The following is a 25,080-nucleotide window of genomic DNA, read 5'->3' on the forward strand; positions in this document are numbered from 1 at the left end:
ATGCATTGTGAATTGTGTTTCCAAGGGGGAATAGCAAGAGCCAGCACCATTTGGTCTGCTTTCTCCTTGAGAAGCAAAAGTTTGCAAAGGTAGGATTTAATTCCAATTAGATTAGTATAAATAAAACTGTTGGGGTTTTGAGCAGGCCCTGGCAAAACAACAAGAGGGACATGGATTCGTATCTCAAGTACACAGGATTTTACCTTTTCACTTGATTTCAGGATACAGAGAGGAGATGGATTTTCAGCTATGGGGAGCTGCTCTGGGACTTGGAAAATCCAAGTGACAACCTCTCTTTTTCATCACAACTGCAAACCCAAAAAGCACCAATTAAAAAGAAGTGTTTTCTTCTTGCAGACCTGCCACTCAGAGAAATAAAAAATGGCGTCAACAGCACACTTCTCAGAGGAGGAGATGGCAGAGCTACAGGAGGCTTTCAGCAAAGTCGGTGAGTACAGAGAACAGGAAAGACACGGCTGAAGTGTGAAGCCATAGCAAGCTCTTTTGTCATGTAGTGACCAGCTGTGAAGAAATGGAGTTTGCTCCAGCACTGATCTGCTGTGTCACAGCAACCACAGAAAGTCTTTTTCCTGCCACTGCAGGTCTTACAGATGAAACCACAGCGGCACGCTGCCGAGCAATGGCCTCTTATCAGAGGAGGATGTTGGGCTCCAGTGGGGTTTATGAAAAAATCAAAAGCTGTACAGAAAACCACGTTGGAAATATGCTCAAATGTTTTGCTAAGAATGTTGTTAACTTCTGACAAATTATTTGGAAGGCAAAAAGGTTGTATTTTAATGTGAATTGAGTACTCGCTATGGGAAGGAAGAATATGGAGAGGACAAATGTGCAAATGGCTAAAAAATTTGTAATCCCTTTACAATGATCTTTCAAACTCCATATATTTTTAATATGTGTTTCCTTTCCAAACCTTTAAAGGTCTCATCTGATTTCTCTCCTTCAAAGTCACGTCACACACACCCATCACTGTCTACTCAAATTCCAAGAAAAGGTCCTTGTTCTTCTCACAGCTCACTTAACTTTTATTAGCAGATCTATCAGCCTTGCATTAATCAGTTGAGGTGGTGGTTGTTTGATTTCTGAGCGCACAGTACTCTAGGCTGGCAATCTTAAAAATCTGGTCTCTGTGAGTGTCCCATACACTGAATGCACTGACAAGACAAATCATAGAATACTAGCATGGTTTGCATTGGAAGGGAACTTAAAGATGATCTCGTTCCAACTCTCCTGCCATGTGCAGGGACACCTTCCACTACACCAGGTTGCTCAGGTTGCTCACCCAAAATGCTAGAAAGCAGCTCTCATTGCTCTCCAAGACATTTCCCTCTCCAAGTCAAGATCCTTTTGTCTTATGACTTCAGAAATGGATAGGATATTCTTTGCAATCTGTATTAATCCGTGCTACTGATGGTGAGAGCCGAGTGCCTTTTCACAGTATGCAACAAGTGACTCAAATTGCAACTTACTATGCAGGAAATTTCTTTGAAATCACCTCAGCCTGCAGGCTGGGGGAAAAAACCTGTAAAAAAAGAAACGCAGATATATAAAAGCCAAATATGAAAACTATATGTACATGTATCTATGTACATAATCACAATGTTTTAACAGAAACTCTCCATGTGATAAACTCAGTTTGCATTTTTATCTGTGGATTTTTTCACAAACTAGTGAAGAAAAAAGGACTGTGTAACCTGTGTTTATGATCTTCTTATAAAATACTACCCCAGATCTTGCAGGAAGCTCAGCATGGCTATTTATGTTAGCACCATCACAAAGAAACATCCAAGTTTTTATTTTGAGGATGACCATATGCAGTTCCAAGCCTCTCAATTCATTACTTCTGATGATATTAGATGCAGAAAACAGGCCAAAATCAGAAGTTATATAATAAATGCACATGTATATTGCATCAACTTCTTTTTCTTTCGATGTTCTGTATAAAGGATGATTTCTCTATAAATCATCTTTGTCTGTATGTAAATCTTGGAAAGGCAGTTATATCCATTTAAACCTGGCTTTGTTATATGTAAAAAAAAAATAAATTCATCACTACGAGTTTTTGTTTGTTAAAAGGTGATTGTAATTTTTTCTTGTGTGCGAATGACACCAAAGCAGTTGAAAATACCAGATTTCAAGACAATAGATCTTTATATGTAATCTGCCTTTTCTTGGGTAAAATAAAAACAACAGCCTTTATATGCAGAAAATTTCATTTGGGTGATGTAAAATGTAAAATTTGCTTTAATCTTTGCAGATATCAGTGGGGATGGCTTCATCGATGCCAATGAATTAACAGAAGCGTTAAAGGCAGCCAATTTCCCTCTCCCAGGATATAAAGCCAGAGAACTCATTCAGAATCTGACAACCACAGGGAATGGCAGGATCAGTTTTGATGAATTTATTTCAGTAAGTAAGATGTTATTTATTTCAGCAAGTAAAATGCCGGGTGGGGTACTCAAGGCGGCCCCCGGGGCACAGCAGAGGCACGCGCGTAGGGTCTCATGGGCACCTCGTTAATCCCAGGAGTCTCCTCACTGGAAAAGTTGAAAGCAGAAGGTAACCAAACTAGAAATCCTACAATTAACTGGGACAAGTTACATGAATGCAGCTGCTTATTTCACAGACTTTGTATGTTTCAGTTTGGTTGATGCAGCAAGACAAAGTTCTTCAGTTACAAGTTGCAAAAAGATTATATTCTGGCTAGATGATTACAAAAAGTTTCAGCAGATTGAAACTGAAAACTTTATGAGGCATTTTTCTTTTTTCTGGTCTGAACTGGGTCAAAAGCAAACACTAAAATAGTAGAATTTCCCTTGGGATGGAGAAGCAGGTTTTTACTTGCCCTTTCTTTAAACCCAAACTGCTCTCCTCCAAGGCAACATTTCTATTATTTAGCCAGTCCTTGTTCACTGCTTTGAAAGCAGAAACTCTGTGCATAATCCCGTTGTACCACAGCAGGTACACAGACCGTACAGAGAAACCCATTGAAAAATACTCAAGCTGTCCTTCCCTATTTATGAAGCAGAGAGAATGTGTCTCCTGGCCCAAGAGCTCACTGTTTTAGCTTGGTTTAATTCTCTAAAATTTTAAAATTGTCTCTCATGCTTGAAAGATTTTCCAAAACCTGAAGAGTGATGATGTTGCCAAGTCATTCAGAAAACAAATCAACAAGAAGGAGGGGATCTGTGCTATTGGTGGGACATCCGAGCAGTCCAGTGCTGGCACACAACATTCTTACTCAGGTAGGTACAGCTGTCTTGTGTTGATAGCAACAAGTGAGGCCTCAGAGATCATGTGCACCTTATCTCAGTGCAAGCCCAGGTGCTCTGGCCTCAGTGATCTTTGATGGTTGCTCAGTCAAGGCTGGTGTGTGCCAAAGAGCTGTGAAGGTGACAAAGCACCAGAGCAGGGTCTTTGTCAAAAGTAGCCTGAGGCAGTTTACTGGGGTGGTCACAACTGTGGCTACGGGAGGAAGCTCCAGCCTATTTATCTTCCACTACTTTAAATGCACTGCAGTCCTGCTGGAGAACAGCCTCCCGGCACAGCTGCAGCAGCTGTTGAGACTGGCCCGTTGATGTCCTGCTCACCAGTGAGGGAAGACACAGGTTCCTCGCTGTTTCTAACCCATTTCCTCATACATTTTACCAGTAATCTGTCAATTATTCTGTAAACTCAGATAGTTCCTGACGTTTTTTCTCTAGAGGGCACAATACCATCAGGGCTCTTATCCCAGCCTGTTTCTCCAAGCTGAAAGTTCAGGGCAGCCACGGTTGCTTCTGTTGCTGCCTGAGCACAGCTCACACTGAAGCAGCTCCACAGGGAGGAGGTCCCACCCTTGGCTGTCTTCTCCAGGGGCAAGAGTGGGGGACTGACTCTCTTTAGGGCAGGGAGAACAGAGGATGCTTCCTGTGATATTTCCACCCACCTGAGCACAGACGTCTCCTTCTCCGAGCTACTGGGGCAGTGTGAGCTGCTGCTGGTACAGGACAGCTATGCTACAGCCCTTTTGAACTACAGGCAACATTTGCCCATTACCCTCTGAATGCTCCTTGTCAGAGTCCAATCCTGGCAAATCTAGATATTCCACATGAAGAGAGCATAACGTACAGTACAGAATTGATTATTTGAAGCTATGTGGGATTTCTGTTTAGCAGAGTGATACAACAATGCATTCAAAATATTGACCAATCCAATCTAGATATTCCACATGAAGAGGGTGTAAAGTACAATACAGAATTGACTTTCTTGAATTTATTTGAAGTTATGTGGGATTTCTATTTAGCAGAATGGTACAAAAATGGATTCAAATTATGGTGCACGTACAAAATACTCTTTGCAGAGCTAAGCATCTGCACCACATAGTTGAATCACATGAACCTCACTACCAGTCTCTATAATACGCTTGCCCTCATGACACCAGGCAACCCTGGTGAGTGAGGAGGAGTATCGACGGTGTATTAACCAGCTCAAGCCCATTGCTGTCTTCAGCTCATTTTCTTGTCTCCTCAGAGCCTTCTTCCATTTAGGGTTTTGTTGATCAATTACACTGGTGGGAGAGATGTCTGCCCCAGGAGTTCTGCCTTTGTAAGTAAAATGATTGTAGAGGTACTGCACAGCAAACTTATGGATTTGACATTGTGTCCGCAGAGGAAGAAAAATATGCCTTTGTCAACTGGATTAACAAAGCCCTTGAGAAAGACCCTGACTGTAAGCACGTGGTCCCAATGAATCCAGAAACAGATGACCTCTTCCAGGCAGTCGGTGATGGCATAGTGCTTTGGTAAATAATACCTATCTTTCTCACAAATGGGAACTATGAGTCTGCAAAAACTCACATCTCTGCTTAAACAGAAGCTGCTGAATTTACAATAAGCTCCTGAATCTTAGCAGACTCCGGCCCTTAATAATTCTATGTTTTTTTGCTTCTTTTATCTTCAAAAATATAAAGCGTCTTTCATGTTTAATGAGGATTTTTTCTTGCCTCTAGACCCTTACAATTAGATGAAGTCAGTGAAATTTGAGGAGCTACTCGGTTTTATTTTTGCCCAAGGACTTTTGGGGTTTCACACAAAGCAGCACAAAATAGTGAGTGCTTTCACAGACATTTTCTGCACAATAAATTTTTCACATGACTTCACCTTGTGGCATTCTTGGCCTCGCACCTGTAGTACAATCTGTATGCGACCCAAAAGAATTGCTCAAGTATTGAGTGTGTGCCTCTATGTGTATATGTAGAAACAGGGGGTGACTATCTATATTTGTTAAGTAACTCTCCAGCTCTTGGACTTGTCCTACAATGTAGTGACAAGAGCTGTATCTGTATTTTGTGCATGTGTAGTTGTTAGTGTATTTCTGGTTTTTTTTCCTTATATTTCCAGTAAGATGATCAACTTTTCAGTGCCAGATACCATTGATGAGAGAACAATCAACAAAAAGAAACTCACACCCTTCACAATACAGGTACTAAAATACAACAAGATTCTTTTCTTCTCCCCTTAGGATCCTTTCACATAATCACTTAGAGCAAAGGCTGGATATACCATGGTTCTGCCCAACACAACCAGGCAAAGTTGTTTGTGGCAAAGTGAGATGCTCAGGTCCATGTCATAAAAACTTAAAGACTTATATTTCTGTTTCTCTCCAAACGTATGAGCAATCCGACTAACCAAACACAATGTATAATGTTTACCAGATCAAAGCTTTAGATACTTTTTTGGCAGATGCCATATGAATGCAAGAGCAACTAGATAGTACAGTGACCAATTCCAGCTGGAGTAGCTCTCAAAAGGCTGAACCCCACATCTAAGGCATGGTGATGGACTTGACCTCACAACTGCTGTGTTGCAGTCTGATGTCCTCACCAAAATATTAACTGTGATCCTGGAAGTACCATGGTGTGCAACATGCCTGAAATGGGACTACAGCCTTTGCCTGCCTTTTACAAGCCTTGCTATTTCACCTTGAATACTGAAGCACTTCTTTATTTCTATTACATGCTCATGTGTATGACTTTAAAATACAAATAATAGTGCTAATTTTCACCTATTTAAAGTTTATTATGTTTCTCACCGAGCAGTATGTAGAGAGATTTTTATATGAACAACATCTATGTATCTGGGTATAGAATATAAATAGATATATGAAATAGACATGAACCTAATCCAGTTTAGCCCTCAGCTACTCTGCATTGATGGAACATTAGCCAGACTCAAGTAAGCTCAAAAGCCATTAAATTGGATTTCTATGCTGTATATCACATTTTTCAGTTCTAATCGTTTTGGTCAGCAGCATAGCTTAATGATGCAGCTCAGATCAATCCGTGTCACAGATAGACGTGATTTGATCAATATAGCTTCCACTTTAACTTAACCCTTTTACAGCTGTCTGGTGGTGAAAAGGTAATTAATTTGAAATGGTCCAATTTTTCTAGCTTATGAGAATTTACATTGTGTCTCTCTCTGCATTTGGTATCTAATCTGATCTCCCTGTCATGCCAGCAGTGCTGAAATTCACATGAAAAATTGCAAATCTGTAAATCTGTATCATAAATTATATTTTCCAGGCTTCTTTTCCCGCTTTACTTGTCCTCTGTTTACCAAGCCACCTTTTTTAATAATATAGACCTATGGATCAAATTTTCTTATTTCCTTTTTTTTAAATGGAAATGGCAAAGGAACATAATGTTCCTGCAATATCACTTGCTTTCTGCCTCTCACTGTGAATCACTGTGTCCCTCTGATTCCACTGAACACTCCCAGGAGTCTATAATCTGAAGTTCAGAAAGAAAATATCCAGACTTCACCAGTTCTGACCTTGGCTGAACTGTGAGGTTAAAAACTTAACAAGAATCATACTGATTCCTATGACAGTGTGCTTTTTGTAAACACTGCCAGCTAGTAACTTGTAACTTAGGCGTCAGGGCTTTTGCATAGTGCTTAGGGAGAGCTGGGCCTGGAATATCTGCCAGTCACTTGGGTTGTAGCTCCCTTGTTCCTCCACATGGGCAAGATTGAGCAGAGGAGAGCCTGCCCCATGCTGTAGCTAAGTCTGTACTTGAGCATGTGCTTGAGCATTAGTTACAGGGAGATCCTGACTTTGGTAACCAGGATTGAGCCAGGACATCACTGTGAATGCAGACATACGCTTTGATCTCCAGTGCCTGGTGACATGGTTTCTTTCACCTTTGCCAAAGAGAGGTTCTTTCTGTCTTCATGTTGGGACCCAGAACTTACCTGTACTCCCCAGGAGATACTGTATTCCCCTGCTCCCTGTGGTCAGACATGTATCCTGGGCCGCATCAAAAGATGTGTGGCTAGCAGGTCAAGGGAGGTGATTCTGTCCCTCTACTCTGGTGAGACTTCACCTGGAGTGCTGCATCAGGAAAGACATGGTTCTAGGTATATAAATGCATACACAGTGAGGCTGCCTGCAGATTTCACTAGTTTTGGCTGTGCTCCCTTCCCGTATCCTCAGTTCCCCAGTTATTGCATCATTCAAAACACCTCTTCTTTCCGTAGGAAAATCTGAACTTGGCCCTGAACTCTGCTTCAGCCATTGGGTGCCATGTTGTTAACATTGGAGCTGAAGACTTAAAAGAAGGAAAACCTTACCTGGTTCTGGGTCTTTTATGGCAAGTCATCAAAATTGGACTCTTTGCTGACATAGAGATCAGCAGGAATGAAGGTACGTATGGCTCTTGATTTCAGTTCTCTGCTGTTATCACTGAACAGTCTTTAGGATAAAGGTCTTTTTTAAAAAAATAATTTTTTCTTCAAGTATATGTCGCCTGTTTTCTTGACTGCTCTAGTTTTCCTTGCTTTTCACAAGTTCCAGTAGTCAAAAGTCCAAGGCTGTCTGTAGACTTATATGTTCAGAGCCATTTCAGTCTCATTGGATCAGGAATAATGGTCTACACCCAAGTATTGGTGTTTTGGCATTAAATCTGGGATAAGAAGTCTGCATTCAGAAAGCTTTGGTCTTTCTTGCCAAACATCTCCTCTTTCTTTGTGAAATCAGAATTACAGAATTACAGAATTACAGAATAATTTAGGCTGGAAGGAACCTCTGGAGGTCCTCTGATTCAGCCATCGAGCTACTTGCTTACAGCAGTACAGGTAGATGAGGCTGCTCAGGGCCTTCTCCAGTATTCTTTGGGCAGCTTATTCCAGAGCCCAACCACTCTTGCTCTGAATTTTTTTTCTTATATCTAGTTGGAATTTCCCTTCCTGCACCTTGTGTCTGCAACTTCTCCTGCTTTTGCTTTGCATACTGGGCAAATCCAGACCTGGTTCCTCTATAATGGTTGAAGACAGTACTAGTTCCCCTCTCAAACCTCTTTCCAAGCTAAACAAACACAGTTTTCTCATCCTCTTCCCATATATCACATACTCCAATCCAACCAGCTTGGTCTCCCTCCACTAATTTTCCTCGGTTTGTCAATGTCTCTGTCATATTGGGGAGCCACAAACTGGCACTCCAGATGTATCTACCAATGCCAAAATTCTCCATGAAGTAGCTGCAGGGTGAGGGTGTGGGTGTGTACATGCAGTTCATATGGCACCTCATCTTGCTGCCTTGTTCCCCATGCCTCTGGATAGTCTGCTCAACTAACAGTGGCACTTCTTTCCTCTAGTTTCCATGCAGGTGTTACCTTCATTGCCTCACCCCTTTCACATTTCTATACCTTTTATTGCCAGAGCCACCAGTTCCCAGAGTTTCCAGTTTCCATTCCTTTGTAGGTAGCCTTGCCGTGCTTAATTGCTATTTTTGACTTTCTGATATTTTCTCCTTCACTTCTCATCTAAAATTTCAGTTTGTCAGGGTAGACAAGCCAAGATAATTTTTATTTCTTTTCAGGTTCTATCTTTCCCTGATAGCCCTTCTCTACAGCTGTTCCGGGTAAAATTCCCCTTTCTTGAACATGGGACACTGTATTTCCAATGAACTTTCCTGAGCATATGATATCAAGACAGTAGTACATCCCAACCTCTATGGGAATTACCTGGGATGCACTTAATATCATGTTTGTTTTTCCTATGGTCATATCAAATGGTGGCTCAGAGTAGCTCAGAAGATATCTAATACACTCAAGTTGTTCTCATCCTCTGTTCATATAAGCTTTTAGCTAATAGCAGTTATTCATATCAATTCCCTAGTGAAAGTCTTTGAATATGGCATTATTAAATTACATTCCATTTTTATTACTGTCATCTAGTTCGCTCTCTCTGGTTTCCTGATCATCCTCTGTATTGACTATGCCACCTAGTGAATATCATCTTCACATTTTTAGCACATTGCTAGTATTTGTACCAAGATGATTGATGCAAAAAAAAAAAAAAAAAAAGAAATCATTAATCCAAAAATCAATCCATGATCAACTCCACAAGAATCCTTTTTCCAGCCTACAGTTAACACTCTTTCCTTCATAAAATCTTCTGTCTAGTTTCAAATGCTTTTATTATCTCCCTCTGGTCCAGTTTAACCCCATTGCACCCTGTATCAAATTATCTATGGAACTCCAAATATAGTATGTCTCCACTGTTTCCTTTATGTAGCAAATCCATATTTCTTTCAGGGATTGACAAAAGATATTGGAAGAAGATCAGAGTAGTGTGATGCTCTCCCCTTTTATCACATTGACAACTAGTTTCCAGGTTATTAGTTCTTCTTTTCAAAACTTGTTCTAAAGCCTTTCATGATCCAGAGATCAGCTCAACATACTGCAGTTGCAAGAGTCAGTCCTTCCCTCCTATTTGTTTCTCCTTTTATGAACATGAATACTGTATTAATTTTTCTATAAAATAGGTATCTTCTCCAATTGACAGACGAGTTAACCCAACTGGCCCGTGAGCCCATGAAGTCATGTGCAAGTACTCCAGAATACCTGTGTGAATCCAGTTTCAGTGTGAAGGTCACTGAGATTTCTTTAATCTAAGCTGCAGAAAGTCTATGTTCATATTTTCATTCCAATCTTGCCCCTGTGTTCAGCATCACTGAGTCCAGCTCTGGACTTCTTAGCTCAGGAAAGACTTGGACCTGTTGGAGCAGGTCCAGAGAAGTGCCACAGAAAGGCTCAGAGTGCTGGAACACTTCTATGAAGGCACACTGGGAAAGCTGGGATTTTTCAGCCTGGAGAAGAAAAGTCTCCAGGGAGACCTTATAGCAGTTCCTAAAGGGGCTTATAAGAAAGATGGGGACAAACTTTTTAGCAGGACCTGTTGTGATACATAAGGGATAGTGGTTTTAAACAAAAGAGGGTAGATTTAGACTAGCTATAAGGAAGACATTTTTTGTGATAAAGGTGGTCAGACACTGGCCTAGGTTGCCCCATCTAGGTGGTAGATACCCCATCCCCCAAAACATTCAAGGTCAGGTCATATAGGGCTTTGAGCAAACTGATTTAGTTGAAGATTTCCCTTCTCATGGGTAGTTCTTAGACCACACTGAAATTGTCTTCCACTTCTGCATGATCCACTACTAGATACACAAATAACAGCCTTTTTCTTATTTTATTGATGAGACCCTTTTTCTGTTTATGTCCTCTGTCATGCTAACACACCTTGAATTTTGGCAACACTTTGGCCACTCACCTTTAGAGAGAAAACAGCCATACATTCTCCTCAGAAAGTATTCACATTATTATTTTTTTCTTGGTTTGTTTTTTTTTTTTTCCATCCCTGCTTAGCCTTAATCGCTCTTCTGAGAGAAGGAGAGAGCCTGGAGGATCTGATGAAGTTGTCTCCAGAGGACCTGCTGCTGAGGTGGGCAAACTATCATCTGGAAAATGCAGGATGCAACAAAGTCAACAACTTCAGCTCAGACATCAAGGTATGAGAAACACTGACCAACAACAGCAAAACAGCAGGTCCCACCCAAATTTCTGTCTTCCACACAGGGATTGAACACTGAAACAATCCAAGCAGCTGAGACTGCTTTGCTAAAGACATGGAGCTGGGTGCATAGAATGTTTTTAGTGGGGTTTACCTTTCCACTCACTAGTATTCCTCCTTGTCCCAACCTCTCAGTCATCGCTGTCAGCCCCAGCACACCAAATGCCTGGGAAAGGAATGGCTGCTGGCTCTGGACAGGGCATATGGACTCTACCACTGTATTTTCAGTTTCTTGCCTCTATTGCTTTCCTCCTTCCTAAATTTCCTTAACTGACTCTTGACCTGACTTTGGTTTGGAAAAGCCTGAACCTTACTCAAATATGTAACTAGATGTAGAGGAAGGGGATGGGGCTCTTCTGATTCCCCCACTTGGTCTTTCCTTCAGTATGGCACCTGGGTTACACGCTCCTCTGCCCCAACCTTTGCTGTAGCCCTGAATGCACGTAATATACTTTATATTTTGAATAACATTAGTTGAGTTAGTTAGTCAAGTCCCTAGCCATTAACAGGTAGCTTTATTTTCAGTTCTTTGAGCTATTTTTGAAGTGAGTTAATATTTTCCACGTGTGGAAGCAACGTTATACTTCACAGAAGATTAAAGACACAACATATTAAATTCTTGTCTTGTTCCTGCCCTTTTTCCTGAAAAATGCTGATACTGTTGTTAGTTTTAACTTTTGTCCTTGAAAACTATGCTTTCTCTTCCATAACTGTTCAAGCACTGCTTAGAAATCCTCTTTAAACATCTGCTTTCTCCTTCTGCATTTTCTTCTCTTAAATGCTCAGCAGCCTGACTTCTACAACATTATAAAGGTATGCATTTTGTTATCTCTAATTTTATGTTCAGATTAAGTAAATTCTAATATCTCTTTGTTGTTGCTGTCCTTTTTGTAAGTGCAGCACACAGGATTTTGTATTTGTGTTGAACATTCTGCAGCACATGGGCTTAGGGAAGAAATAGATCTGGCAAACACAGCATAAAGTAGGAATTGCTAAGTGCTTCCAGCTTAATTAATTTAATTATGTAGCCCAGTGATCGATGTAATAAAAATGAAGCATGCAGGCACATTGTTCAGGGAAGTACTGGCATGCAGAGGCTTAGCTTTAGATGTAATTTTTCTTCCCTTTAATTTCTCTGTTTGTCGCAGGACTCAAGAGCTTATTACCATTTGCTGAACCAAGTTGCCCCCAAGGGAGATGAAGAAGGCATTCCAGCTATTACTATTGACATGTCAGGATTAAGGGTAAGATGAGATAAGTTTAGAGTAAATGCCGATATTTTCTGTCTGTTACTTGCATTGCTGGTCAACATAGGGTTGCACCGGGATGCCGGAACAAGCAAATCCTTTTTAGCATTGCAAAATGATCTTGTATTTCAGAAATCAAAGCTTTCAAAAAACTAAATTACGTGTTTTGACTTTTGTTAGATATTGTCTCTAAAACTTTAGCCACACTGATAAACTACTAGCATGTAACAAGTGTATTTAAGTAAATTTATTTGGGAATTTCATAAAACCATCACATCTTGTATGGAATACGACTTAAAAGCAATATGGTGAGATGGTCGAATTATAGACAAAGCCCATTTGAAAACACAAACTTGCCATTAGTAGAAGTGGGAAAGGGAATAGCTATAAATCCGTCAAGGACCTGCCTTGACAGTTCCACATCTAGATCCACACATGGAGATCCCAGGTGGGTCTTGCATGCAGTGCCAGGCAGTGAGGTGAGGTTGATGCCCTGCTTTGTGCCAGCACAGGAGAAGGACGATGTCCAGCGAGCGGAGTGCATGCTGCAGCAGGCGGAGCGCCTGGGCTGCCGGCAGTTCGTCACTGCCACTGATGTCGTCCGGGGGAACCCCAAGCTAAATCTGGCCTTCATCGCCAACTTGTTCAACAAATACCCTGCCCTGCATAAGCCAGAGAACCAGGACATTGACTGGAGCTCCATTGAAGGTCAGGAAAATGCAAATAAAAGATGCTTCTGGCCACCCGTGCCACAGTATCCCAGTATTTGAATTGATGATACATCAACCTAATCTTATGTCCTTCAGACATATATTCGCTGCCCTGTTAGCACAGGCAGTCTTTGGAAACAGAGGCTGTCCTTTACCTGCTTTTAGCTTCTTGTAATCTGGGGCTCTGTTCTGTGGATAACACACGCTTAAAGATAAAAAGGTTTTTGGGATGTCTGAACCAGTACGGACTACTGAGCATGCTTTTAGCTGAAATTAGAGTTGATCTGGCATTCTCTTATTTGAGGATATAAATTAAAAATCAGATCTTGCATAAACCTGCTGCCTACTTGCTCTGGACTGGGGTCAGGAGCATCATTGTACGGATCATTTGCTGAGCTTCAGGTCCTTCTTTCTCAGCCTCACAGTGAAACTGTTCATGCTGGGGCAGAGGCCGTTCTTGATTTCTTGAAGGCATTTAAAGGCCAATCTGGCAAAATACTATAATATATAGGCCATGAAGAAATATTGCATGGTGTACCATGCTTTCTTATTTCACACATCAACCAGTGTCTCCTTTTGTTATTTCAGCACACTGTAAATTCAGAGTTAGTGTTTCTTCACAAGACACTTATTTTACTGGATTGTTTTGTTTTGCAGGCTTGTTGATTGATGTATCTGTTGTTTTAGGTGAGACAAGGGAAGAGAGGACGTTCAGGAACTGGATGAATTCCCTGGGCGTTAATCCACGTGTAAATCACTTATATAGGTAAGACAAGGTATTACATTTCCTTCAGATGATAAACACAGCCAGAAATTGCTTACAAAATATATATACAGAATATATGCTGCTTTTTGCTTTTTTTAGGAAGCTAAGTTTACCTCTACTAAGTTTAGTCGTGTTTCCTTTCTCTGTTCTTTAGACAATAATGTTTCTTTTTTTGTTGTTGCTTTCAGTGACCTGTCAGATGCCTTGGTTATCTTCCAGCTCTATGAAAAGATCAAAGTGCCAGTAGACTGGAACAGAGTGAACAAACCACCATATCCTAAACTGGGTGGCAACATGAAGAAGGTAAAAAAACCTGGAATAGATCCAGTAGTGATGCCTTGTCCTTAGAGAATGTCTATAGTTTCAAACAACAGTGTGGATATTCATGTTGCTCTCCAGTGCCAACTACAGCACATTAAATGATTTTTAATCACTAGTTAGTGATTAATTTTTCATCCTGAAAAATAAACATACATTCAACTCGCTCTGTTGACAGGTGAAAAATATTTGTAAAGTAAAAAGACTTGACAACTTCTGCATAATTCTTTAAAATCTGTATTTGCAGACCACTTTTGCTACTATTTTAAACACCAATTATAATGCGTCTGCACCAAGAGACACGTGTCACCAGCTGAATTGCAGCTGTCTGGATCATTGCCCTCCACATCAAATGAAGAGAGTGATGATAAGCATTCTTGACCAAATGCATCAAGAACCAATCACACAGCTGCTGCTAAATGCAAAGCTTTTTTGCAACTATCTGGATGAATAATTTCATCCAGTTAGACCAGAGCAATCTACTGATCTAAAATATCAACTGGGACACTAACTCTTTGTCTCAGTGCAATGCCATGATGCTGGAGGTACCTATGAGCCAAAAATTTTTATTTTCAGGGATAGTCTACTTTTCAGGCCCTGGTGACAAAGAATAACATTTCTGTCAACATTAACTGTTTACCATGGTATTTTTGGGGTGGAACTGCCTGCTAGTAGTCAAGTAGCCATATTATCACAGAGCCCCAAAGTCTCTGTTTGCCCAGGAAGATCTACGCTGAGCGATCCAAGGAATTTAAAGTAACAATGTCTTGTCTTCTTTTTTTTTTTCCTATGTTTTTGAACCACACCAATTGACTGTGCCATCAACAGCTTGAAAACTGCAACTATGCAGTGGAACTGGGAAAGAATCAAGCCAAATTTTCCCTTGTTGGCATTGCTGGGCAAGATCTCAATGAAGGAAACCGTACACTCACCCTGGCCTTAATCTGGCAGTTGATGAGAAGGTATGTCAGTCAGCCACAAACTTGAGAGCATTTTGGTATACTCAGTTTGCATTGTAATAGTTTCCTGATGCTATCACTGAGAAGGCTCAACAGGCTACATCTTTCTCACTCCTCTGTTTGCACTTAAATACAAAGGCAGAATTCCTAGCTAGGATTGCATCCTAGTTAGGGATACGATCAGAAAGCAGATCTTGTGGGCAAGGCCATTACAGTCAGCACATGCAGAAGATCATTATTGTCACTACCTGTATAACATAAATAAATGTTCATTGCATGGAAGAGAGGAAAAGAAGTTGAAAGGTCTCAATATCAGGGAATGGGGAGAATGTACTGGAAACAAGGAAATGATGCAGAAGTTGTGTAACCTGCTATCTGAAGTGGGTACAACTCAGTAGCTCTCCCCATTTTAACAGAAATCTCTATGTGTGTACGTTTGCATGTTTAAGAGCTCTGTAACTGCTGTAAAGAGACCCAGTTAGGAACTGAATACAGACTAAATTCAGACTATAGAGAAAGGTACAGGTTTATCAGGCAGGTACTTAAACTAGAGATGTTGTGATTATTTACCATCAAATTCGGATGTCTTTCCAAGATGTATGCTCACATGTAAGAAAAATATTCCAGGCTTATTTTTATGCAGAAGGTGAGCAGAATGATTCCCTTTTGTTCCTGAAGTAAGTGATTATTTTTTAAGCACTATGAGAATGAGTCACTTACACTGAGATCCATTAAGAGGGACCTTCTAGGAATTTTGAGTATCAAAAACTTTTAACACTTCCAAAACAGTGATTAAGGAATTGGGGATGAATTAGATTTATTAGATTAATTATTGTGTTATAATATAAATCATATGTACGGCGAGTGTGCGGGAGGCAGAGGAATGTCAGGTCAAAGAGGACTTTTGGGGTGATCCCAGTCAAGCTGCGCACATACAGGACAGTTCTGAGGTTACAGCAAACTTTGAGAAAAGATCCTGGCTTCCCTTTTAAGGTACACCCTGAATATCCTTGAAGACATTGGTGGCGGAGAAAAGGTCAATGATGAAATCATTGTCAGCTGGGTCAATGAAACACTGACCGCAGCTGGGAAGGATTCAACCATCTCCAGTTTCAAGGTACAGTTTTTTGTTAGAAGTCTCTGCTTAGGAATCTCTTATTCGGTGTGTTTGTGTGTATGTTATATACATTGCCTGTATATACATGTATGTGTACATATACATGCACACTCTACCTTATGATATAACTAACTACATAGTTCGAGTATTCCCTTTTAAAAGCATGTTCAAATATACAGATTTTATCCAAGGGGCTTTAATGTGAAAAGGTAATAAAAATATGATATGAACATAACAGAAAACACCTTGAATTCCAGTTTGACATGGGACATCAAAGTATGAAGCCAGGAATGATGACTGGAATCAAGCAAGAAATGCTGTGCTGTTGATTATAAGTCAACAACAATTACAAATAACAGTATTAAAATGAACAATAGCAATACATTTATAATCTGGTACTACTGTTCAGGGGTACCTTACCCTATTTTGCAAGGTACCATACAAACACAGAGATGGACCAATTCTAGAGGGCTCCCAATTCTGCTAACAAATCTATGATGCTTCCCAAGCTAGGGGACACTCGGTGGATATAAATCAGCAGTTTGCACCAGGCAAGAACAGATCCATCAAACTTCATGTAAAGAGTTCAGAAATTACCCAGCTGGTCCCCCTCGCACCTCCCATCAGTAGATGTGTATCAATGTCCTCTCCCCGTAGGAAGCAAATTCACTAGCCTCGCACCTCATCTTTTGATTTAATGGCACTGTATGCTGTGACAGGGTGACCTGGTTAATGGATGAGGGGAGGGCTATGGATGTTGTCTACATGGGCTTTGGTAAAGCCTTTGACACAGTTTTCCACAGCATTCTCCTGGAGAAACTGGCTGCTCATGGCATGGATGTTCCCTGGGTAAAAACCTGTCTGGATGGCCGGGTCCAGAGAGTGGTGGTGAATGGAGTTACATCCAGCTGGTGGCTGCTCACTAGAGGGGTTCCCCAAGGCTCACTATGGGGGCTGATCCTGTTTAACATATTTATTGAAGGTCTGGACAGGGGGATCAAGTGCACCCTCAGTCAGTTTTTACAGGACACCAAGTTGAGTGGGAGTGAGCATCTGCTGAAGGGGAGGAAGGCTCTGTGGAGGGACCTGGACAGGCTGAATCGATGGACCAAGGCCAGCTGTATGAGGTTTAACAAGACCAAGTGCTGAGTCCTGAAGTTTGGCCACAATAACCCCATACAGGGCTACAGGCTGGGGGAAGAGTGGCTGGAAAGCCACCCAGTGGAGAAGGACCTGGGAGTGCTGGTCAACAGCCATGAGCCAGCAGCGTGCCCAGGTTGCCAAGAAGGCCAATGGCACACTGGCCTGTATCAGGAAAAATGTGGCCATCAGGATCAGGGAAGTGATTGTCCCTCTGTACTTGGCCACACTTTGAATTCTGTGTTCAGTTTTGGGCCCCTCACTACAAGACAGACATTGAGGTGCTGGAGTGTGTCCAGAGAAGGGCAACAAAGCTGGGGATGGGTCTGGAGCACAAGAGAGGCTTATGAGGAGGGGCTGGAGGAGCTGGGGAGTGTTTAGCTTGGGGAAAAGGAGGCTGAGGGGAGACATTATTGATCTCTACAACTACCTGAAAGGAGGTTGTAGTCAGATGGGGGTCTCTTCTTCCAGGTTATGAGTGACAGGATGAGAAGAAATGGTCTCAAGTTTGGAAATGGCCAGGGGAGGTTTAGATGGGATGTCAGGGGAAATTTCTTCCCTGAAAGGGTTGTCCAGACTTAGAACAGGCTGCCCAGGGAAGTACTTGAGTCACCATCCTTAGAGGACTTAAAAGACATATAGACATGATGCTTAGGGACATGATTTAGTGGTGGATTTGGAAGTGCTAGGTTTAGGGTGGACTCGATGATCTTAAAAGTCTTTTCCAACCTAAACAATTCTATGATGTCTCATTCATTGGGTAAAAAACAATCCTGGAAAGAGTTCCTAGTCTGCCTTAGATAAAAAATCATTCTAAGCAGCCCTTTGTGAAGATCTAAATGGTATTTCACTGAACTGTCCATTGTTCTTGAGTCTAGACTCTGACTTTGTGGAAGATTTGTCATCCACTTCTTGCATCTAATTTTATTTTTCATGTATGCAGGATAGCAAAATCAGCACCAGCATGCCAGTCCTGGATCTCATTGATGCCATTCAACCAGGATCGATCAAGTATGACCTCTTGAAAACAGAGGACCTGAATGATGAGGAGAAACTAAATAATGCTAAGTACGTTTGTGCCAAGTGACACTTAACATGAGTTACCTGCCCAGGCTTGCCTAACTCTGTCTTTGAAAGCTGCTCTTCTGTCATTCCCATCTGGCACAACCTCAATTGAGAGATACCACCAGAGTTAGAAGCATGAAGGCTAGGAATTAGGTAGTAAAAAGACTGTCAATGGAAATGAAATGTGTGATGTAGTTCCTGCTTTATAAATCCCTTGAAGGAATTAAAATCACTTGGCTTCACAGGCTTCTATTTTCTCATATTAAATTTAAAATTCTTTCAGAGATCAGGGAACAATGTCAACAATAGTGAGCCATGGAAAACAGTGATTAGAGGTCATGATAGCTCTTTAGGCACATACAGGTGGAATGAAGGCATATTTAAGAGAGAAGGAGGAGGACAGGATTCATGCCTGAAAAACCAATTCTGTGGATGCAGATATTGATTTTTTTTCCCCTGAATGCAAATGATTTCCTAGCAGAGAGTCAATTCTGGGGGCATCTCCCTTTCCTTTCAGAGTTACACAGATCACCTCCTGGTCTGATCATCAGTTTAACTTCTCTTTTTCTATATGGTAACTACAAAAGACAAAAAGATGACTGTAAGGCAATCAGAGCTGCCATCGTTTTTTGGAAGACTTTTCCCACTCTTGTTTTTCCCTTCCATTTCCTACCATCTGTTCTCTTTCTTTCCTTGTAATACCATGTGTGCTTTTCTCTGTTCTTATTCATTCTTCTGCTGCTCTTTTCCTTATTTCTCACTCCCATCCCCCTCACCCTCCAAATGTTTTTTCTGTACTATGGGGAAAATTTCACAAATGTATGTGCTTTGAAGTAGGAAGAACCTAGGATTTTCTAGCTTTTTAAATGAAAAATAGAAGAGACAAACCCACTGGAGAACAGTCAGTACCTGTGCATCAGTGCACTCTGAGCAGGGAGACGGAAATGTCAACTTGCACATTCTGGGTATGACTGAAATAGAAGTCTCTGAATATTGATTTCCAACAACACTGATCTCCACTGACATCAGCCTTCTGCTTCCATCCTTGTAAGCTTGTTTATGCACAAAGACTGAGTCTCAGGGATTGAGGAGGAGCAAGACCAGAATGGCTGGTTATGAGGATAATCTTTCAAGGGAAGGGAGACTAAATGTTTCATACCAGAGTTTGATCTACAGTCTCCCATCCCGTGGGTAATCAGTGCTCTTACCATCAGGAAATACACTCTACCTTTTACTAGAAATGTAGTTCTTTATGAGCCTGTCTCATACATTCCTGTAGAAAAGTTTAACTCTGGTAATCAGTAAAACCCACTCTGGTATTGATCATGTAAAACACTTAACAGAGGGAAAATTAATGCTACTGCACTAATTTATGTCTTTGTTTTTTCCTTATTTTTTTTTCACCCCTGAAATGCAGATATGCCATCTCTATGGCAAGAAAAATTGGAGCAAGAGTCTATGCCCTTCCAGAAGACTTGGTTGAAGTAAAACCCAAAATGGTCATGACAGTCTTTGCTTGCCTTATGGGAAAAGGCATGAAGAAAGTTTAAAGCACAAAAGACTTTTACTGGTGCCTGTTATTCATCCTTTAGATTCCCTCAAACTGGATGCTCTTCTCTGTATCAAAGAAATTGCAGGGTGCTCATGCTTTTAAGGCATGAATGTTACACATCGTTCCAGATTATACAGAAGTTGTGTATTCACATGTATCCAGGAAATATTTTGATTTGAACAGTAATATGTGCTTGATTTCTTTGCCTTATTTTCCACTTTGCTAGATATAACCATTTCATATTCCTGAGTAAGCTTTCAATACTTTCAATTTTATTAATGGATACCGGGGATTTCTGTCAGAGGTCACCTGGAGATCTTTGTCTTGGGAGGTACAGACAGCTTTTAGGACTATGAAATGTTATATGCTGCTTCTGCCTGAAAATATCGTCATGCTTTTCATAGCATTTCTACCATACTTACCTTCCGTTTTCACCTGGGATAACTCAAGGGGTTTCCCCCAGCCAATTCAAATATTAGTGACTATATTTTTGAATAGTAGGATCCTCTTAGGAAATTCTTTTGTAAAGAGAGAAGTATTTGGTGTCTGCAACGTGTTGCTGCTACGTGAACTGAGCAGTACTTTTCCCTGCAAGTTATGCCTCTGCTGTCAGTGGCATTACTCACAGATTACATTACTGCTCATGGAAAAAAACATACTGAAGCCTGGACCTCCAAACTCTGGAACCTTTGCAAGAAACATTCTCCAAAGGATAATTCATTTTTATGTCATAACATACTTAAAACAGAAACAGATTGCAAAGTATGGTAGAAATGAAAACCATGATAAAGAAACTAAGGGAATGTACTCAGTTGGTAGCAATACTGTAAGAAGTTAACCAAAGGGATGCAGAATGATATATTTATGTAGCCAATAAAAATTAAACTCTGTTAACTTCACAGACTTGCACTCAAAGGGCTGCGGCTCTGATTCAGGAGAGCATTTAAATCTGCGCTTGCATATGAAAAAAATACTAAAATGCTTCCCTGAACCCAGGCTGGGATCCTCAATGGGGCTAAATCAGCTTAGCTTTGTGGCTAACAAAGCACTGTCGACTTGTCTCAGATGAGGACCTAGCCGTGTCTATAGATAGTCAGCGGGATATTTGCACTGAATCTCTTCCTTGGCATGAGACATTTACTGTTCTGGCCTCTATGTGGATTTTACTGTGGTGAAATGCAGAAGGAGGGAACTTTGCCTTAATGCAATCCTGTTGACACAGTCTCAGCTCTCTCCCTAACCCCCTCCCTCTCCTCCAGCCCTTCAGAATTGCCTTAATAAAAAACCAATATTCAGTGATGTGAGAAGTCTCTCCAAATAAAATGTTCTTTAAAGCCAAATGTGTAGTCTTTGCTTTAAGTAGTGCATGTGCTAATTGGGAAGTGTGTATCATATAGCTGAAACAGGGAGAGATTTAAAAATAATCTGTGGGCTCGCTAAGGATATGTCTTCTGTATTATGTATTGTTATCAAAACCACAGATTGCACAGAGTGGGAAAAATTATTTCCTAGGCTATTTCTGAACATGCCACTCTGAGACACTGCCAAAGGTGGGATATTGTGCTGGCTGGACCTGCAGTATGCTTTTCCCCATTTGGCACCATCTCCATCATCCTCTTCCTTTGCTCATGTACCGATAAACTTCTTTAAGCATTCTACAATGCAAATATGTTGCTTTGTTTCTGCAGTAATGGCCAGATCCTGTTCCTGATCAGATCTGACTGCCCTGTTCCTCTTATGAGCCCATGTATTTAATACAGGGTAGGAAAGGTACAGTATCCTAAGACCATCCTGTCCAGTCACAATATAAAGGAGGAGAACATCTTAAGTATTATACGATGGAGATATCACCCCAGCCTATTGCCCAGAGAGGGGGAGTTATCTATGGCCCCTATGCCACTCCTCCTGTTTTCAAAGATAGGACCTGCTGTTGTCAGAGAAGAGGGGGGCACTGAAAAAGCAGCTGTTCTCCTCTAATGATTGACTAGGGAGCCCTGCAGAGGAACACCAGAGAAAGGAAAGTGTAAGCAGAACCTGTGACTGCAGCAATTCTCTTGGGTGGGATGAGCATGTGTTTCATGTGTGTTGCATACATGTGTGTATGTTTGCAAGTTGAAGAAGCCGTTTTGGCTTGATAGATGGTATAGATCTGAAAAGACCAGGTAATCTTGCCTGAAGACAGCCCTGCTCTGCATTCCCTGGTCAGGGAGATGGTCTCACCCCAGACTCAGGGGCAGTCATGAAAGATGAAGCAGTTGACAGATGGGAAACAACAGCAGTGCCAGGGCGAGAGGGGTGGCTTTTCTGTTGATCTCAAATGAATGGAGTCACTTGCTATACTCAGAGAGTAGAAGGGATTTTTAGGCATTTTCCACACCAGCCCTTAGCAACTGCGGTTTTGCATAGGGGTAGGATTTTTACAGGAGCCTGCTGAGAGAGGCAGAGAAAGGAGGCTTTCACACATCCCGCATTTCCACTAGGCAAGATCATAGAATCATAGAATCAGCTGGGTTGGAAAGGACCTCTGAGATCATCAAGTCCAACCCTTGACCCAACACTGCCATGATTACTAGACCATGGCACTAAGTGCCACATCCAGTCTCATCTTAAAAACCTCCAGGATGGAGAATCCACCACTTCCCTGGGCAGCCCATTCCAATGCCTGATTACCCTCCCTGTGAAGAATTTCTTCCTAATATCCAACCTAAACTTCCCCTGGCAGAGCTTAAGACCTAAGACTCTGTAGGACTTCAGCGGTCCTGGAGATTGAAAGCTGACTCTAGCTCAGTCTCTGGAGAGGGGCCAGGTGATGTACACTCTTATTTGAAGAATGTTTTGTGAAAGAGGCTGTTTTTCCTCCTCCTTGTGGATAGAGCCTTCCCAAATCTTCGTTCGCGAAGCCCAGCCATGATGAGTATCCTAGCACCGGAGCCGGGCACCTGCCACAGAGCTCTCCCCTTATCTAGTCCCCTGCCTCCAGGCTGCTTTTGGGAGCACTATCTTTGAGCTCCAACGTGCAGCTCTGCAGCAGCGCTGAGAGCCCCGGCACAAGCCCTGGCCCAGTGCAGCAGGGAGAGCTAACCACGAGATGGCACTCACTCTATATAGAGTTCTAGAAACCGGCATGCATGAGCTCTGACAATGGGCTCCTCTGAGAATAGAGAAAAAATTGGATACTTAACCTAGGCAAAACGCCAGCACCTGTCAGTGTGCAAAAGGGAGTAAGTGCTGTTGGCAGGGATACTATAGTAAATGCCTTGCCATTTCTTCATCCCTATCCCTGGAATCTCTCTTGAAAAATGGATCTGTCATGACCCCAAGGGTATGGGGCTGCATTCTGGTACAGAAGTGTAAATATTTTCACTTTTCAGTGCATCTCTATTAAATTGGGTATTCTTGTTTATTTGATGGATTTGAGGTTTTGCTTTCGTGAAGCGGTAACATCAGCAGTAACAAAGCTCCCAGCAGATGCTGAAGGGGTTAAGCCTATGACAAGCATCACCAAAAAAACCCACCAGGATCTGGACTTTTTTTCTGTTGCTTTTCTCCAACTTTCTCCATCACTCTTAGAGAAAGCAGCTGTCTTTGGGATTCATTCCCAAATCAAGCTGGCTTTGTAAGCACTTCCATTATTGATTTTCATTGCACAATTAATCATAATTTTCAATGCTTCAAAAAGGCTTAGACATTCATACAAATAAAAATAAAGCATCAGCAGTTAGACTAAAAAACATGAGGGCAATCAATCCACATGCTTCAGGGTACAGTCTGATCACCAGATGGACTCAGAAGGAAATATCCCCCCATAGTGTAGTAAAGTATAATTAGGTGCATGATGAGGATTTTACACCTTCTTGTAAATCATCTATCCTAGCTAGAAATCATCTGTTCTGGCCTTGGGAAGGGGTCAGCAAGCAGTATGGCTGGCTGCTGTGTGCTCTTGTACAGGTAAAGATACGTTTCTACTTCCTCCAGAGTTGGAACTGAACTAAAAGCCCAATCTGACACTCATCCTTCTAAGTGCAGCTTAATTCTGTTGTGAGCCTAATCACAAACCTCAGGTCCTGGTGTTCATTGCTGCTTAACTGACCAGCAGCTTTGATCTGGCTTCTGTTTGGAAAATAGGACCCAGTCTCCGGCAGACGGCTGCAAAAAGCACATGAGCAGCACTGGTCCTACAGCAACTATTCAGCTACTGCTGCTTTCAGCTCGATGGAGAAATGGATACTTGTGCCTCTGATCTTGAAAACCCATGTGCTGAGTTCCTAACGTGACTCTCCAGCTCTCTATCTTCTGCTACTTCTGGCATCCTCCTCCACCATCTGAAGAACAGTCTTGACAAGAATTTGGGAGCATTTTTCTTCAGGCTGCTCAGCCACATAAGTCCAGTGTTTTTCAGGCAAGCGGATAGGGCAAGCAGCAGAGATTAGCACCACCGCTGAATGCCCGGCTCTCATTGCATGCTGTGTTGAGCAACACTGGAGCTAAAACTTATCCACAAACCTAAGAAGCAGTTCATTAAGTAGGATACGAAACAGAGGAGCTCTGTGTAAGGTGACATCTGTGGACTTTGTACAGCTTAGAGTGAGAAAACTCTGAATTAGGACCAGCATCACTTAAAAATGTTCTCATTCTGTTTATAATTTTTGTTAGTCAGCACTCAGTGTCAGTTCTCTTCTGCCATCAGGAAAACTGTGTCATTCTCCTGACAATTCATTTGCTGCTCTGAAAGTAACACACAGTTTTTAGTTTTCACTGAGTAAAATGACTATATTTTTTTAAGCACTGTATTTCATTGAACCTTATTTACTTTTTGTGCCCTTATAACATTTTAAAGGCAACAGTGCTTCACAGGAAACCTAATTTGTTCCGAGGATGCAAACTACTATTACTGATTCATGATAAATTGTCCAAAGCTGAGAAAGGTCAGAATTCACACAGGCCATGTGTTCAAATGTAATGCTATGTCTTAAATTTGTGAAAAGAGCAGAAATCTACATAACCAGTCATGCATAGGTACACTCAACTCCTTCAGGACAGGCACTCATTTACTGCACTTGTTAAGGATCTAAAAAAATACAGCAATGAAAATCTGTAAATGCACAAAGCATGGAGAGAAACCCCACACAACCACTCGGGAAATCTCCTAGCAGGTGAGTGACAAGCATGGTGCTGCTTTGATTCCAGTAGGCAGAAAAGCAATGTCCCGTTGCCAAGCACCTTTGGCAGCCTATGAAGTTGTCCTGGTTTTTCACTGCAGTTAAGCAAACAGACACCTGTTTGTGTTGGTCTGTCA

At 41.5% G+C, this 25,080-nt stretch overlaps 1 protein-coding gene across 5 annotated transcripts in view; it reads left to right on the forward strand.

Annotated features, from left to right (window-relative positions):
• The window catches only part of LCP1 (lymphocyte cytosolic protein 1), a 50,634-nt gene extending 29,510 nt beyond the window's left edge, over positions 1–21,124 (forward strand). For 3 of the 5 annotated variants that reach the window (XM_039382933.1, XM_039382932.1, XM_039382931.1), the window contains exons 2-17: positions 358–448; positions 2,276–2,427; positions 3,134–3,263; positions 4,669–4,801; positions 5,400–5,481; positions 7,539–7,704; positions 10,706–10,848; positions 11,697–11,723; positions 12,059–12,154; positions 12,670–12,865; positions 13,555–13,633; positions 13,822–13,936; positions 14,780–14,913; positions 15,904–16,027; positions 18,111–18,235; positions 19,650–21,124. In XM_039382933.1, coding sequence (XP_039238867.1) covers positions 382–448; positions 2,276–2,427; positions 3,134–3,263; positions 4,669–4,801; positions 5,400–5,481; positions 7,539–7,704; positions 10,706–10,848; positions 11,697–11,723; positions 12,059–12,154; positions 12,670–12,865; positions 13,555–13,633; positions 13,822–13,936; positions 14,780–14,913; positions 15,904–16,027; positions 18,111–18,235; positions 19,650–19,782 — 1,902 coding nt within the window. In that variant the 5' untranslated portion in view covers positions 358–381 and the 3' untranslated portion in view covers positions 19,783–21,124. The remainder of the gene's footprint in view (positions 1–357; positions 449–2,275; positions 2,428–3,133; positions 3,264–4,668; positions 4,802–5,399; positions 5,482–7,538; positions 7,705–10,705; positions 10,849–11,696; positions 11,724–12,058; positions 12,155–12,669; positions 12,866–13,554; positions 13,634–13,821; positions 13,937–14,779; positions 14,914–15,903; positions 16,028–18,110; positions 18,236–19,649) is intronic. The other 2 variants (XM_039382934.1, XM_027720340.2) reach the window with 2 other exon arrangements.
• The last annotated feature ends 3,956 nt before the right edge of the window (positions 21,125–25,080 follow it).

This window comes from Pipra filicauda, unplaced genomic scaffold, assembly GCF_003945595.2.
Source record: "Pipra filicauda isolate LSUMZ 115617 unplaced genomic scaffold, ASM394559v2 scaffold28_size6257848_pilon, whole genome shotgun sequence".
NCBI classification, from domain to species: domain Eukaryota; kingdom Metazoa; phylum Chordata; class Aves; order Passeriformes; family Pipridae; genus Pipra; species Pipra filicauda.